The sequence below is a fragment of the Dermacentor albipictus genome, chromosome 3 (genome assembly GCF_038994185.2).
Source record: "Dermacentor albipictus isolate Rhodes 1998 colony chromosome 3, USDA_Dalb.pri_finalv2, whole genome shotgun sequence".
Classification (NCBI taxonomy): Eukaryota; Metazoa; Arthropoda; class Arachnida; order Ixodida; family Ixodidae; genus Dermacentor; species Dermacentor albipictus.
The window spans coordinates 100,872,999-100,889,805 of NC_091823.1; the positions used below are offsets into that span (position 1 = coordinate 100,872,999).

At 44.2% G+C, this 16,807-nt stretch overlaps 2 protein-coding genes across 2 annotated transcripts in view; both read left to right on the forward strand.

Annotated features, from left to right (window-relative positions):
* The first annotated feature begins 5 nt into the window (after positions 1 to 5).
* LOC139057487 (elongation factor 1-alpha 2) lies at positions 6 to 2,602 on the forward strand. Its single transcript, XM_070535821.1, has 5 exons — positions 6 to 121; positions 639 to 807; positions 962 to 1,141; positions 1,234 to 2,074; positions 2,143 to 2,602. The coding sequence occupies exons 2-5, from the start codon at positions 664 to 666 to the stop codon at positions 2,364 to 2,366; spliced, it is 1,389 nt and encodes a 462-aa protein (XP_070391922.1). The 5' UTR covers positions 6 to 121; positions 639 to 663; the 3' UTR covers positions 2,367 to 2,602.
* Positions 2,603 to 3,599: 997 nt separating this feature from the next.
* Positions 3,600 to 16,807, forward strand: part of LOC139057489 (NPC intracellular cholesterol transporter 1-like) — a 70,016-nt gene continuing 56,808 nt past the window's right edge. Inside the window, exons 1-2 of the mRNA XM_070535823.1 lie at positions 3,600 to 3,856; positions 15,781 to 15,949. Of these exons, the coding sequence (XP_070391924.1) occupies positions 3,812 to 3,856; positions 15,781 to 15,949 (214 nt within the window). The 5' untranslated portion in view covers positions 3,600 to 3,811. The remainder of the gene's footprint in view (positions 3,857 to 15,780; positions 15,950 to 16,807) is intronic.

The following is a 16,807-nucleotide window of genomic DNA, read 5'->3' on the forward strand; positions in this document are numbered from 1 at the left end:
AAATATAAAGTTTATAACGAAACAAAAAGTTTTAAGAGGTCTTAGTGACGTCATATGCAAGTCAATATATAGCACGTGACCCTTCGCCATCATTCCTCTTCATTCTCCGTCGGTTGTGTTGGTGAGTTGCCGCTGGTTTTCATCCGCATGATTTTGCGTTCGCAAGTGTCATCCGTAAGAAATATTGTGGAGATTTTGTACTCTGATGGCTTCTATTACGTTCCTTAGCATTATTTTAACCTATGTGGTGTATTTTATAGCGTCTAGAGACTTCACAGTTCACGGGGTAGCCGGTGAAACGGGTCAATCATGGCGCTCTGATAGGCCCTTCGCGTTCGTGGCGGTTGATTCTTTTCTTAAGTGCTCCGAGTTCTCAGTGACCTGCCCCTTAATTTTGCCTTCTTTCAGTTGTACTGCTTCTGTCGTTCACGTAAAGCGTAATATTGGTAATTAGTGTTTGACGCCTCGTGGTAATGAATATTCGGTCGCCATTTTGGCCTCACGCCATTCTGACGTGCTTTTGTCTGGCGCCGGCTGTATTCCGGGGCGTGGGTTGGTGGATCAGTTCGACGGTCATTGCGCGGCTTCTCGCTAACACCTGTGTTTGCCGTTGTGCGGCTGTTCCGTTTGATTTGCAGACAGGGACACGCAAAAACCGCGACCATGGGAAAGGAAAAGACCCACATTAACATCGTCGTCATTGGCCACGTCGATTCCGGAAAGTCAACGACTACCGGACACTTGATCTACAAATGCGGTGGCATCGACAAGCGTACCATTGAGAAGTTCGAGAAGGAAGCCCAGGAGGTCAGTGCCTTGCCGACTTCTCTTCCGCGGTTTCTAACCCTTGCACAAGTGCTGCGGCGGGCGTCGCGTGTTCGCCATATTGCCCGGCGCGCCGGCCGGCGTGGTCTACTCGGGTCGTTAACATGTCCGCCGGTTTCTTTTTCCCTCTGTGCAGATGGGCAAGGGTTCCTTCAAGTATGCGTGGGTGTTGGACAAGCTGAAGGCCGAGCGTGAGCGTGGTATCACCATCGATATCACTCTCTGGAAGTTCGAGACGCCGAAGTACTACGTGACTGTCATTGATGCCCCCGGACATCGTGATTTCATCAAAAACATGATCACTGGAACGTCGCAGGTTCGTTCACGCATGCCTCACGCATATATTTGTCAATTTAGCGGCCCCTGAAGTTGTTTTCGGGAGTTTGACGCACGCGCGTGTTCGTGCAGGCCGACTGTGCTGTGCTGATTGTTGCTGCCGGTACCGGCGAGTTCGAGGCTGGTATCTCCAAGAACGGCCAAACCCGAGAGCACGCCCTGCTGGCTTACACCCTTGGCGTGAAGCAGATGATTGTCGGCGTGAACAAGATGGATACCACCGAGCCTCCCTTCTCTCAGAGCCGTTTCGAGGAAATCCAGAAGGAAGTGTCAGCCTACATCAAGAAGATTGGCTACAACCCTGCTACTGTTCCGTTTGTGCCCATCTCTGGCTGGAACGGTGACAACATGCTCGAGCCTAGCCAGAACATGCCCTGGTACAAGGGGTGGTCTATTGAGCGCAAGTCTGGCAAGTCTGAGGGCAAGACCCTTCTTCAGGCTCTCGACGCGATGGAGCCCCCGACCCGGCCCACGGACAAGCCCCTCCGACTTCCCCTGCAGGACGTCTACAAGATTGGTGGCATTGGCACGGTGCCCGTCGGCCGTGTGGAGACCGGCGTTCTCAAGCCCGGCATGGTCGTCACCTTTGCCCCTGCCAACCTGACCACTGAGGTCAAGTCCGTGGAGATGCACCACGAGGCCCTCGTCGAAGCCGTGCCCGGCGACAACGTCGGCTTCAACGTGAAGAACGTGTCAGTGAAAGAGCTGCGCCGAGGCTATGTGTGCGGAGACTCAAAGGACACCCCGCCCAAGTCCACGGAGGAGTTCACCGCCCAGGTTATTGTGCTGAACCATCCCGGCCAGATCGCCAATGGCTACACGCCTGTGTTGGACTGCCACACAGCTCACATTGCCTGCAAGTTCAGGGAGATCAAGGAAAAGTGCGACCGTCGTTCTGGCAAGAAGCTCGAAGGTATGGAGTGTTGTGGTTTGATTATTGTGCAGGGGGTTCTCACGCGTTTTCTTCTTTCGTCTTTACAGACAACCCCAAGTTCATCAAGTCAGGCGATGCTGCCATCATCGACCTGGTACCTTCCAAGCCCATGTGCGTGGAGACCTTCACCGACTTCCCACCCCTGGGTCGCTTTGCTGTCCGTGACATGAGGCAAACGGTTGCTGTCGGAGTCATCAAGTCTGTCAAACCTAAGGAGGCATCAGGTGGCAAGGTCACCAAGGCTGCTGAGAAGGCCCAGAAGAAGAAATAACTATGGCTGCTTGGCAGGGCCTCTGAAGAGCAGCAGCACGCATGCTGGCCCCCAGCTGGGAAAAAGCTCCTGGCTCAGTTTTTGGTTACCCTGTTTCTCAACATTTGGTTGCTGTGTCAATGTCACCGCAAAGAGTTCAGGAGGAAAAACGTCTGTGCCCCTACCTGTTGAGATGTTGTCATTGGGTGTTTCTATTTTAAAGTGACGCAAATAAAGCCAAGCTGTACCACCCTGAAGTTGTTTCTTGTGCAGAATCATTCAAGCTTATCTCGCTGCATGCATGGAATTTCACTGAAGCACTGGTATTTGCCAGTTAAAGGCTCGTGTAGACAACTCGTAGCAGGTTCAGCCTACATGCCGGGAAAGCGGATATTGGGTATTGCGAAATGTCAAGGTGCATGTTGCTCCAGAAAGACTAGTTCGAACCCTGCTAGATAGTACTAGTACATACATAGGCTGCTACCACAGAGAAAGCTGCTGCGATTGGTACGCTTAAGTTATACAGCAAAAGCTTCGAATCTCCGTAAATCGGGAAGTTATTTTCAGGAATAGCTGGATCCTGCATCAGTCTCTTGTCTTATGCCTTTATTTCGGTGGGGGGGGGGGGGGGGTGAGAGCGGCGACAGCGCTTGGTGCACGCTTATTCTCTAGCTCCAAAGCCTTCAAAACACTCCCACCCTCGTGGTTGCTACAGTCACCGTATGGTGGCAGAACAGTCAGGAGAGGGTGAAGAAGCGAGATCGGGATGCCTTAGAACACGCACGTATAAAGCGAGATATAAGAAGGAAGAAGAAGCATGTGCTTGCTGCGGTAAAGCTAGGGAAACGACGGAGCATATTTTATTAGAATATGAAGACATCTATCCAGCGGTCGATTTAGGCACCACTGGCCTCCTTGAAGCCCTTGGGTTCAGCGGGAGCAGTGGTAAAGCAAACAGGTCTGCAATAGACATCAGTAAGAGGCGATTGGAGGATTGGTGGAAGAAAAGTAGGGAAACGACAAAGGACGGAGACGTACAAAAGCACAGTTCGCAATAGGGTATCAGAAAATGTGGACGTGGTAGTTCATAGTGTGTGTTTTTTTTTTTCTCATGGGTTAACCTAGGTAGGATATTAGGCAGCATAGTAGCAAGAGCTTGGTGGCGCAAGCCACCGCCCCGTTCCAAAGGGGACGCTCATAACATCCATCCATCCATCGGTGAGTCATGTGACACGGATCTGTCACGTGAGCTACTCGGACGGCGCACGTCGCTGCAGTCTACAAGTGATGGGGGACTCGGCATGCGCTGTGTCATCGGTAGCTGCGTGAACTTGATAATATTAGTGCTTCAGCGATGGTCGTTTTGTAGCACTGCTGTGCTGTTTGGACGTCGGTCGTCCAGCAGGCGTTGATTTCTCGCACGGAGTTCATCGAGTTTGGCGGCTGTGCTGGTGCGCACTGGGAAAATGCGTCTGCTCGTGGCCTTCACTCTGGCAATGTTTACCTGCCGCGTAAGTTGACCGTTTCGGATTTCCATTCAATCCCACAGCCGCTAAACTAGCGACGCAACCGGTGTCGTTCCCTCACAGTGTGGCGTTACGTATTTACAGACAGGATATCTAAGCTTCTGTAATCGCAGGAGACTCCTGTCTTGGGGGCGTGTATATTGCTCCGTCGCAGAGTGCTTTTAGAGAAAATTACCGCCTCCGCTTTTTTGACGGCCATTCATTTTCCTTCATCGCACTGCTTTCGAGCTCGTCGATTGCGTCGTAATTCATGCCCCTCCTTGCCTTTGCAACACCAGCGTGAAATATTGTCATGATCGACAACAAAATGCGTCCACCTGCCGAGTAGCAGACAGCTTTTATTTACCGCCCGTATCGGTATTTTCCTTCTAGAAAGCAAATGAAAAAAAAAAATCAGAGAAAGCTAACTTTCATTCGGAGATTCAGGTAGCAGCGTGCTGCTTGAGCCTGGAAGGTACGTAAAGTTGGCTCGATCCTTATCACGCGCACTTCATTCCCGGCGCTTGCAATCGGATGTATGCAGCCTTCAACGAACAATGGATGCAATTAAATAATCAGATCTGGACATTGTCGTTGGTAGACTCAAACGTTCAAGCTCCTGTAAGCAGCAAGTCACTTGCCGATGACACGATGGATAAGAATGACGCCATCAAACTCGGCGCACATCACCTGTCACTAGAAAATGAGTAATTTGTTCTCCGCAGTATGGCCTATTTGTACGGCAGTGCACGTTTTCAGCAGCTGCTATCAGCGAAGCCTCTATTGCATACTCAGACTCTGAAGCTTTTTCAATGCCGTGTTGAGATAGCTCCTCTGCTATTGTTAAAATGCATCGTAAACAAGGGCTCTTGATTGTTCGTAGCAGCTGCGACTTCATATTTCTAATACGAGAAAAGTCGCGTCAGAGCCTTGATCTGGCCCTGGGAGAGGACTGGTTAATAAGTGCGGAGACGTTATCTTTATCAATGGACGGCCGCTAATTGCCATTTTTTTCACGTCCTGTAATATTTATTGGGTATTCAGTTAAATCTGTAAGCAGCCTTGCCGCATCCTCTACATTCGAATGAGCGCAGCGTAGTTTAGAAAAAAAATTAGCAGGTTGAAAGCTCTACAAGGATACAACCACTTGGTATGACCCCTAGTAATGCACTTAGGATTTTTCTGTGCCTTTTATAGGCCTTGTTGAAACACTTGCACTAATCAGCCTTTGCTTCATGCAACCATGCACACTAATGCAAGGATGCCAAACAATTGCTGACTTTGTGCGCCACCTGAGGATGCTGTTGTACTGTCACTTTTGGTGGTATCCTCTTCCTAGGTAACATCTAAGAATAAACAAGTGTTTGTAGTCACCATATGTGGAGCTTTCTTAACTTTGCATGTAGGAGAACTGCGTAACTTGGTCAAAGGGACAGGACGAAAAAGCTGAAGGTCTGAACACATGACATCTGTACTCAGTCTCACGAACTTGTTTCAGCATAGCAGAGGGCATGTGTTGTATTAGCCATGAGGAATGAGAGCTATGGTCTTAATTTTCTAACAATCCATATAATTTTCCATTGCTTTGACCCTTTGTCAATCGCTCGAACATAGCTTAGGTGCTGCCCCTATCTCTATGAGATTGTCCACTTCATGTGACATGATAGGAAAGGATACAAAGTGAAATGGAATGTTACATATAATGCATACCCAGGATAAGGGCTTGTTCAATATTGTCCTCTGTGCCTGAACCTCCTGTTCGTAGCACTGTCACATAGAAATGATCACCAGTGGGTGAACAAGGGAAGCCTCCACATCAAGACGGCAAGTTGGGCGTGTTGGTTGGGATTCGTAGTAAGGTGCATTACAGCACAAGACAGGACAAAAGAATGGTATAAAATGACGACACTGCGCTGACTCTCAACATTTTTTCTATGTCAATTTATATTATGCATCAGTTTGTCACAGTTGCCTCGATGCATCCCTGTGTCTCGTGCATGTCATGGTTATCAACTGGCACCTATATAAGTGTTAGACATATCTTCAGTAAAATATCAGTTGAGAGTCAGCGCCGTGTTGTCGTTTTATACCTTCTTTTGTCTTGTGTTGCGCTGTAACGAACCTTATTATGAGGCCTCCACAGGAAGCCTGTGGAGAAATTGTGGATCCGAAGACCTGGCCAGCATTGTCCTGTTCTGTGGCACTGGAGTTGTGCATTCTTGCTACACATAGCACCGAATCACTACCCCTCCCTCTGTAAAGTTGATGGTGCTGGCCTGTGAACAACTGTAGTGATGATACGGTGTCCCACCAGCTAGCGCCTTGCTTGCTGGACTCAGATCCATGTCAATGTGGGCCAGTGGCATTGCCTTCACAGAGAGAGGTGCAATGTGGGAGAAGTAGCGATGTCGTGGCAGAAGAGGAAGCTGAGAAACGCTTCAGCCTTTGCTGGGAGTCTGCGGGCGAGGATTCCAGGACAGTGCCTTTTCTAGAAGCTACAAGCTGTGGCTTCCCTTGTTCAACCGCTGTTGGCCACTTGAAATTTCAATGCTCCTCTGAACCCTCGTCTTGTTTTGCTATACAAGATGGATTGAAAAAATGCTCGTAATTGCACAGCTAGCAAGCTACTATCCTTTGAGGCATGCAGCTGGCTCAAGCAGAAAACACCTATCACTAACTTGGTTCTGCTCTGCTGACATGAACTGTAGCTTTTGGTGCAGTGCCCAGAGTTAAAGTGGGAAAACAAATAATCATACAGGCTCTTTTTGAATCTTTGTGCTTACTTGGTGCAAAGAGCACTTTTTCATTGAGGAAGAGTTATAACATAATGGAAACACTAACATTAAAAAATGACAATATACTATTGAGTGTCGATCATGGTTAGTAGCCACAGATATGTGTGCTTTTTAATGTTTTCGTGAGCTGTATCTTGTTAGAACTTTATGTGGTGTGGTAAACTTGAAAGTGTTCGATGTTCCTATGTCTCTCTGTCTTTAGAGGAACTTGCTGGGTGAGCTGGTGCTACCAATATACATGCTGGCTACATTTTTTCTTTTGATGTAGAGGATTTGTTTTATTTGGTGCCTCACAATTAATTGTTTGTAGCCATCAGAAGGCATTGAAAGGAATTGTGAAATAGGGGCACCAGTAGACAGCTCCATGTCTTTGCTCAAATTTTATTTGCAAGACATCTCTTATATCTTTTAACGACTTTTACATTCGACGGCAAGGCATTTGTATTCGTTCATATGTCGCCCCAATCCTGTGTGATATATTTTTGGCTGACATTGACCGCTCCCTGAATCATGAGCTTTCTAATCAGGGGGTACTTAAGGCTTTTAGATATGTTGACAACATTTTAATTATTGTATCCTAACAAAGTACCTTGACCTGCACTGATTCAGTGAGCAGTATTTTAACCCGTTTTAGACAATATGGCAAGGGTTTGGCCTTCACGCAAACTTCCTACTAAAGGTTTGTTGCAGTTTTTAGATCTTAAATTGCAGTTTGGCTTGCATCATATCTGCTGGCATTATGCACCATGAGCACAGAAAGAACATTTACCTTACGATTCTGCGCATTCGAAGATAGTTAAGAGGGAAATTGCAAGTTTATGCCTGTAATCTGCTCTTACAAAATCATGCCCGCATGCAATGCACGACTTTCGATGGGGGCGAAATGCGAAAACACCCGTGTGCTTAGATTTAGGTGCACGTTAAAGAACCCCAGTTGGTCAAAATTTCCGGAGTCCTCCACTACGGCGTGCCTCATAATCAGAAAGTGGTTTTGGCACGTAAAACCCCGAATATTATTATTATTATGCAATGCACGACAGCTTCCATAATCAAATTAATAGGCTGCTTTCAGTAAACTTCACCTGTGAGGTCATCACAGCAGTGGCCGAGAACCTTCTCAAGAAGGTAAAAAAAAGAAACGGGGCAGCAGCACTGAGTGCTTGCTCAGAACGAAAACCACGGTTGGGCCACATATGCACGGCCTAGTCAGGCAAATGTTTTGCCTTTAGCCGTGTCCCCTAAGACAATGTGTTCATTGTCTTAAATAAATCAATAAAGAAAGAAAGAAAGTCGCCCACAACATAAAAAAAAAAGTGGCAAAAAGGCATGGTGTCACTGGGGTTTTTTCTGCTCCAAATAAAGCTCACTGGGTTATGCCTGAGGAACAATGGAGAAGGTACCCGTTGAGGCGGTTGCGCAATAAAGCATGCCGAAACTTTCGTGCAATGTGCCACGGGTGTGGTATATCAAATCCCGCTCAAATATGGACAAGTGTATGTGGGCCAAACAGTGCTCTGCATGAATGAACACGCAGGGTAGCATGCATCGCCAATTCGGAAAAGAGGAGCATGCTTGCCCGCTCATTGTATTGCATATAAAGGATGTAGACCACTCTTCAACAAAATTAAGATTCTAGTTAGAAACAAGAACAGCATAGCCCGTGAACTTTTAGAAGCTTTTCACATCAAGGAAAAGGGTGATGACTGCGTAAGTGACACTTCTGTTAGCTTATTTCATGAGGAAAACAATTTTCTGCGCAGCTTTTGTTGACATGAGGCAGGCTTCATTTGCCATCTTCCCGCCCCCATTCTTTTTTTGTCAAGTGTGAAAACACTGCACATATATGCAGCTTTGAAACGAATGAAACGAGTTGATAGTTTACTTTCTTTCTGTCTACCTCGTTTTATTCCTGCGTTTGTCCTTTCATACACGCAACTCTTCCTAACATATCGCTTTGTCTTTGTGGCATGTTTCATGAAACTTATTCTGGAAATATGGTTGTATGACAAGTGGTCTACCGTATTGATTCAAACGCCTAGAGACCATAGGTTTGTTTTTTAATTAACTGAAGTTGCATACGGTATGGTCCAGTTCAAAATTGTGGCTTATTAAAAAGATATGCGAGCCCAATTCTGATTGAAGAACAGATCTTAATACCTATACCCAGTCGCATTTATGGCAGCTCCTAGGGTTGGTGCACCTGTCAACATACAAAGTAGCTTCAGTGTGTATGTATTGATTATTGATGTTTTATGAGTTTTCTTCAGTCGACTTATTTGGGAACTGTGAAAAAGCTTAAAATAATATCTGTAAAGACATTTGTTTAATTAGTTTTTAAAACATTTCATACCAACTGGAATATCGGCATTTATATTACCTTGAATTTCTATTACCATGAATGTTGCTTATACATGGGGATCATATCGAAATTGCTGTGGTAATAAAGTAAAGCATTAGCTTTGTTTTCTGTGAATTTCGAAGTTGTTGCCCAGTATGTAGTTGCCACACATAGGTGCCTTAATATCTAGGCACTTCATTAGAGCCAGTCACAGTGATCACTGCAAGTACAAGATTATCACATCTGATTGTTCTGTGATTGCTGTTTTGTCCACTCGCGAGTTGCTTCAAACATAAGGAAAGCCTGTGCAGAGGTTACATTGCCTTGTTTTCTCCCTTGACAACCATAGTCTTTGTTATCATGTATAAAAAGAAAGATGGAGTACAAGAAAGATTAGCTTAGCCTGGCAAATGTAGTTTTGTTGGCGTCTGAGTCGGTGTAAAGTTCATGTGTGAGCAAACAGGTCATTGGACAAGCTCTAACAAGCGAACATAATTTACTGAGATAAGCAGCTGGGGGCGGCCTGAGCCACTTGGAGGGAAGAAGCACTTCAAGGACATTCCTTAGCCACTTGAAAGGAAAAGGGACTTCAAGAAGGTTCCATTTGTTGGACCTTTGGACAGGCTCTTTATGAGCATGGTGGAATTGGGGGAATAAATGAAGGGCTTACACATTTTGAGAAGGCCAAACTGGCCTTTGCTTTATACAATGTTTCTTTAGACAATACAGATTTTTTATAAAAAGGCTATAAGTGCAGTGAACCTGGCATTCTTGCAGGAGAATTCCTAGGTAAGGTGGACATACTCCACCGCAAATAACATGAGCTTCAGTAAACTAATTAACAAAAATGTAATCAACCTTTTTATTAGTCTTAGGGACAGTTACTTAAATTGCAAATTTGAAGACAGTCACTTTTTAATGCACCACCACTTTTAAAAATGTTGAAAGTCTCTCTGAATTTGAGATATTTATTATGTCAAATTTGCCATCTAGACAACTGCCCCCAAGACGCTAATAAAAACGTTAATTAATGAATTTTTGTTAGTCTTCTTAAGCTCACATTATTAGCAGAAAAGTATGCCCACCTTATCTAGAAACTCACCTGCAAGAACACCATGTTCACTGCGCTCATTACTTTGTTTATAAAAAAATCTGTATGGTCTAAAAAAGACATCCTATATATATGTCTTTGTGTCTTATGGGCACTGGGGGATGCTGTAACAGTGAAGGGCTCTGGAATGCGTGCCTGCTGGAATGAATTGGATGAAACTTTTCGCCTCAATATGTGACTTCCACAGCTGGATATGTGACTTCCCAGCTGTTCTAATTTTTTCCTTGCACAGCTTCATAGCTGCAAATGTTCATTTATATTTTTATTATGTGTAAAAATTGTTGAGAATTTGAATAGCAAGGTTTCAGAGCTAACGTCACAGCTGTGGGGAGTATGATCATTTACTGACTTTTTCCTTGCTAAGGACAAAAACTTCAAATGCACAGACAAACGAGGAAGGTGAAAGAAGGCTGAGACACGCCATCCTTGTCTGGTTGTGCGCTTGAAAGTTTTTGTCATGTCGTACCAACATGCCCAAACAGCCATGTTATTGAACTTGATAAGAAGTCTATCGTCAAAAATTTGAGATGCATGGCCTAAATAAGCTCAAGCTAAAGTGCATTTTTGTATTACTTCAAGGGCCTTTACATTTGACGGAATGTTCTTGCTGCTGTGGCAATAGCATTTTTTGTTTGGGTTTGCCATTCTGTAATAGTGTGTTTAGGGGAAGAACGGTTAAGGCAAGGATTCCTACTCTTATCTGCTGGTATAATCTGTCAGAAGAGCTGCTTATGGTGTACAAATGCAACATAGCATCACTCTTGGTTTTGCAAGCTACAATTTGGTCCATTGCATGGCAATGTTTTTGCATAGAGCTATGAACAGTTTTTACAGGGCATTCTGTTTTTGAGTTTTTGTTCCCTCCTAAGCAACTGACCAGTGAATAATGCTTTAACCACAAATATTTTACACCAGGTTAATTTGTTCAATACAGTAGGTTAGAATAGAGTGTTAACTTAAAGCTCTATACGCCCATGTTCAGTGCGACGTTCTCACCTGTCAAGCAGGCCCACAGTGGCTTGTCTTCGAGGTTCTCATATTTGTCAAGTTGTTGTTCTTTGTGCACTTCCATTTCTTTTGTGTAGCATGGGATTGGCACATGTTACGTAGAAGATGTAGAATGAAAAATTGTAATTGCTGCCCATGGACATGCAACTAGATCATACATGGGAATGCTGGCACTGAGAAACAAAGACAGTAGCTCATTTGTGAATGTCATTCGCTCCATAGGCTTCATTTTGAGCTGTGAACTACATTTTAGGTTGACTACCTAAGTAATGAAATCGTTTTGTGATTTCCATCTGATGATCATGTAATTAATGTGACCAGTTATATAATTAACTGATCAGTTATGGGACTAGTGACCCACCACAGTGGCTAAGTGATTGGCATTGGGCTGTCAATCGAATATCATGTTCTTGGATCACTTTCTAGCCAAAATGCTCGTGTGCCATTCTTTCCAGGTGACCGAATTTAATCCAGAGCCCTCCATATGACGTCTAATATAACCCACTGTGTAGTTTTGGGAGGCTAAACTCTATAATTTAATAATGCAGGCGGTTACTTGGCTTTCAATTTTAAGTTGCATCTGCTCCCTATTTATCATTTATCTTTCCTGCCTCTTGTTTTATTACTATACACTAATGTATGCTGCTCTTACCTATACATTCCTATTTCTTGACTGTACAGCTCCTCACTACCATCGTGCCCATGAATTATGGACACAAGTCCATAATTGACGCAAGTGTTTAGGATTAGGACAAACCAATTATTTCTATGTGCTTTGTGTAAAGGCACAAAAGTTCATTTTCAGCAGTTCTGGCTGAAACAGCAAAGTTAGCCCTGCCCTATCTTGCAGTATATAAAATTATGTACCATCAATATATTTCTCATGCATTTAAATACGGCATTTTAGAGGATTCCGGCTGATGTACACAGTGGCCCACTTTTAAAGGGAACACCAAATTGGAATTTGAGGACTCGTTACAGCTCTGTTTTGACACAGAGGCATTGGCAATAATCTTTTTTTTTTTTTTTCAGTGTAAGCCTATCAGGCATGTCACACCAAGCACATTTTTTCTAGGACATGGATGATACATTTTATTTGTTAGTAAGCTACCGAGCTGTTTTGTTTAAAGTGGGAGCATGGGTTTTAAAGCTATCTTTATGTATTTTTGAACCAAATTCGATAAAAATTGGCATGTTCAGTTTATTCTTCCAATTCTAAAAATGCAATTATTTTTTCTCTAGGTTCACTATTTCATAAAATATTTTTAATATCACCATTGTTTTTGGACGGTAGATCAATAACTACTGTACAAATTAAGCGAATGACGTGTGGATCATTACTAGAAAGCATAACACACAATGATGGAAGCACTTTTATGATTGGGTCATTATTTCTTAATTTACAGCACACTGTTCTCCAGTGTTTTGAATGTCACACAAGACATATTTTTAAAAAATCTACGCCCTATTTGGTATGCTCCAGACATCTAGCTTCATGCTGCAAAAATGCTGGTATCGGCTTATCCCAATGGCCATTTTGGTTGGCGGTGGTGTTCGCCGTCAGTGTTCATAGCAGCTTTTGCTGGGAATGAGAGAGAGAGAGAGAAAGAAAACTCAATTTCCACCAAGATCGAACCTGGGCCCGCTGCATGGGAGTCAGCTACTCTACCATTTAGTCATGCCAGCGATTTTTTTTTTTTGTCATTAATACATTGGAGCAGAACCTTCAGCAAAACAAGAAAAACAAAGTGCTACAGAAATTTAAGGTGACTGAAAACACATTCAAAAGTTGGGCAAGCATATGCAAGCATCCAATGAAGGCATCCAGTCCGGCGCCGTTTGAGTAGCATACACACAGCTGCAGATTCCGGAATAAACAACCGAGGGCTTTCATTCAGCAACCCTTCCTGTCAAAACCTGGTTAGAAAAAAAAAAGGCTGTTTCGTGCCATGGTTGACAAATTGCCGTTTGTGGCCTCATGCGGAAATGATTCACTACTGTTTTGTAGATTATAGGGACGCTGTGTTCTTCTGAGACATTCTCCAAAGAACGCTTAAAAAAGATTTAGATATCGCACTACCCACAATCCATTTCCTCCCTTTTAAGGATCCCTGTGACAAACCATATGAAATTTTCATGGTACTTGGCCTCATAGCCTTTGTGGGAGTAAAATGTGTGACAGGCACGCTGAACCACTGTGGAGCCACACCAGCGCTTGCTAGCACGCAGCGGAAAAGTGCCCTATAAATCCATCCTAGCACGCGAAGAGACTCTTGATGTGACATGCGCACTGTCTAGCCTCGATACGTGCACATTTTGCATTGCAGTTGCATGTTCCACAGGTTGCAGTCCAATGCATTTAAAGAAGGTTTCAGGAAGAAAAAGAAGTTTAAGAAAATGCATACAAGAATGCTAGAAAAAATGTTATGCATCTGATTAGATCAAGCTGGCCAGGTGACTATGTCACCGCCACATTCAAAGGGGACTCCAATAAATCATAAACATTAATGCCATGCGACTTGTCAGTTAAAGCTGGCTAGATGACTGTCTCCACCACGTTTCAAAGCGGGTGCAGATAAATCATCATCATTAGCAGTGTATCGTGCCACTTGCCTTGCAATGTGAGATGTGTGCCGGGTAACATCTATAATGTCTGCCCTTTGCATTGCGGTTGAACATTATTACACCAGGTGGCACACCATGTAGCAGTTGCATAGGTAGCGGTACAACATGGAGAAGTCTTGAGGAAGAAAAAGAAAATTAAAGAGATGTGGAGATATATTGGTGTAATGAAAAGAATCTATTGGATACCTGATTAATCCAAGCAGGCTAGGTGACTGTCTCCATCCTATTTCAAAGGGAACGACATAAAATCATCATTAGCATCGTATTGTGCCATTTGACATGCGATGGGACATGCATGCTGCTTAGCGTCGATAGATACAAACTTTGCATTGCAGTTCGGTTATACTTCACCAAGTGTCCTGACATGTAGCAGTTGCAAATAGCAGTTTCATGCTGTATGTAGCTGGACCTGGTTAACTCGAGCAGGCTAGGTAACTATTTTTCACCACCTCGTTTCGAAGGGGATGCCAATAAACCAGAATTATCAAGAGCAACGTACCGTGCCACGGGTCAAGGAATGTGACGTGTGTGCAGCGTAGTCTGGATACCTGTGTTTACTCTTCGGCACATGTTACGGTGCCTCCTCTCAAAGCATGAACCGCTGCTGAAGAAGCAAATCGTAGAGCTATGCGTGTGGTTGCAACCAGGCAACATTGGGCTTAGCAGACCACTGTGCAGAGAGCTGGGGTGCGTTTGGCAGGCATTCTCAGATCATGAACAGCATGTTGCCATTATCCCTCAAGAGAAAAGTCTATAATAGCTGTCTGTGTCTTACCAGTACTCACCTATGGGGCAGAAACCTGGAGGCTTACGAAAAGGGTTCTACTCAAATTGAGGACGATGCAACGAGCTATGGAAAGAAGAATGATAGGTGTAACATTAAGGGATAAGAAAAGAGCAGATTGGGTGAGGGAACAAACGGGAGTTAATGACATCTTAGTTGAAATCAAGAAAAAGAAATGGGCATGGGCAGGACATGTAATGAGGAGGGAAGATAACCGATGGTCATTAAGGGTTACGGACTGGATTCCAAGGGAAGGGAAGCGTAGCAGGGGGCGGCAGAAAGTTAGGTGGGCGGATGAAATTAAGAAGTTTGCAGGGACGGCATGGCCACAATTAGTACATGACCGGGGTTGTTGGAGAAATATGGGAGAGGCCTTTGCCCTGCAGTGGGCGTAACCAGGCTGATGATGATGATGATGTGCAGAGAGCACGACAAGCTGCATCATGAGCCTGCGCTCGCCATCGACACCAGACAGATAGTTCAGATCGTTCTTGTTAAAAAGGACGTGAAGAGACTTCCCCGCAAAGATGCTGGAGTGCATGGTGCTGAAAGTGGAGCTCCATGCAGGCCTGTGACTTATTAAACAAAAAAATTCAGGCCTAAATCGAAATTCCACTTTCAACAATCGCTAGAATTTAAATTTCTCTTTCAAATGCCATAAGTTTCATTCAGATCAGCTCGGGAGTTATTTCAGAAAAGCATATCTGCATTTTACATGTATTTGAATAGGCAGCATCGGAGTTGGGCCCAAGCTAAAGCTTTGCATGTAATTTACTTGTTAGGCTTCTGATTTTCAGCATATAAAAGAAAAGAAAGTGCACATAAAAATAAAAAAAAACATAGAATGCTTCGCTATAGCAATTATTGATTATGCAGCACAAGGCAGATTTAACCCTTTCAATACCACAGGCAATGGCATGAAATTTCTCAGAAATGTAATGTGTAGAATTCAAGTGGCCCATAATAAAGAACAAGACCACACAATACCACTATCATTGACAAGCACTTCCATCTAGTATTGACAACTGCAATTCGAAGCAAGCTGACATATATACTCGTCATCCGTTCACATTGTGAAGTATATGTCTTCGTCACGACTATACTTGTCATTTGCTAACTTGGTCCAAAATCCTGTCACAACTGTGCTTGTCAGTGGTACGGAAAGAGTTAAACAAGGAAAAAGCTTTGACTTCTACCCAAGAGCATTATAGGACATGTCATACCAAACGAACTCGTTGCATATCCCACTCTTTCTTTTTTCTCTCACAGATGTCTGCAGATGCAGCAGGTTCTGGCCTTCAATGTGTCATGAGGGGGGCCTGTGGAATAGACCCAGTGACGGAAAAGCCCATGCCCTGTGTTGACCCAGGTCCCCCCAAAACTGTCAGTGCCAAGTCCTGGGAATTGCTCCAGGGAATCTGTCCGGACCTGGTATCAGGTGAATGAATGTTCTTAGCATGAACTCGCTGCAACACATTGAAAAGAGCATCTTTCAAATCATTGCTGAAAGAATTGTGTTACCTTCCGAGACAGGGGAAAAAAAGTGGGATGCTGTGCTGTAATTTTGAGTGTGCCATGGTGCAGCATCGTAGTGAGTGAGGAAGTTGGCTGGGTAGCACAAGTGATGGCTTGGTGCATTAAAAGGTCCCCGCAACATGCCCAAGAAAGGTTGTTGGGGTAGCAGCATCACGATGCGGTGATGTTGTGCGCTTTGTGTAATGGACGTGGCATCAGTGAGTGGCACTGTGGTGATAGGTTAAAAATGTAGTGAGCGATTTACATGTACAATATATTGTGGGTACTGAAAAAAAAAAGAACAAAAAATCTGTGGCATTGCATTTTACAGCTGTTTCCAGTATCGCTTAATTTTCATACAGCTATCGGCAAAATGTTGCAACCATGGCAAAATGTCAATGTGTGGAAGCTGTTTTAACCATAGAAGTGATGCCATTGCCCTTGAGATCACACCATGTGCTGCCCGATCGCAAACGCTGTCAACAAGCTGAGTAGGCTTGGCAATCGTGGCACACCAACTTCCTCTGCTTAACATCAACGTTCTGCGGCCACTGGGCGCCACCTTACCATGTCATGGAAGAGTGAAATGTGGCATCCAGAGCGGCTGAAAGTTGAGTTGAGGGTTATTCTGATTCTGTTTATATTTTGAACTTCTTTGTTACTGATGATGTTGGTTTTCATGCATTATCATAATTATTATTGCTCTTAGTTCCTTGACAAGCTAAGAAAAGGGCTAGGGCAAAATTGGTGTCCTTAAAAAAGCATTGCAAGGCCCCCTTAA

What these genes read in the sequence shown, in the direction of transcription:
- LOC139057487 (XM_070535821.1), top strand. Translation starts at nt 664, where the DNA reads ATGGGAAAGGAAAAGACCCACATTAACATCGTCGTCATTGGCCACGTC. An exon ending in TCGAGAAGGAAGCCCAGGAG is followed by an intron (nt 808 to 961) that starts GTCAGTGCCTTG and finishes CCCTCTGTGCAG; the next exon opens with ATGGGCAAGGGTTCCTTCAA. An exon ending in TGATCACTGGAACGTCGCAG is followed by an intron (nt 1,142 to 1,233) that starts GTTCGTTCACGC and finishes GTGTTCGTGCAG; the next exon opens with GCCGACTGTGCTGTGCTGAT.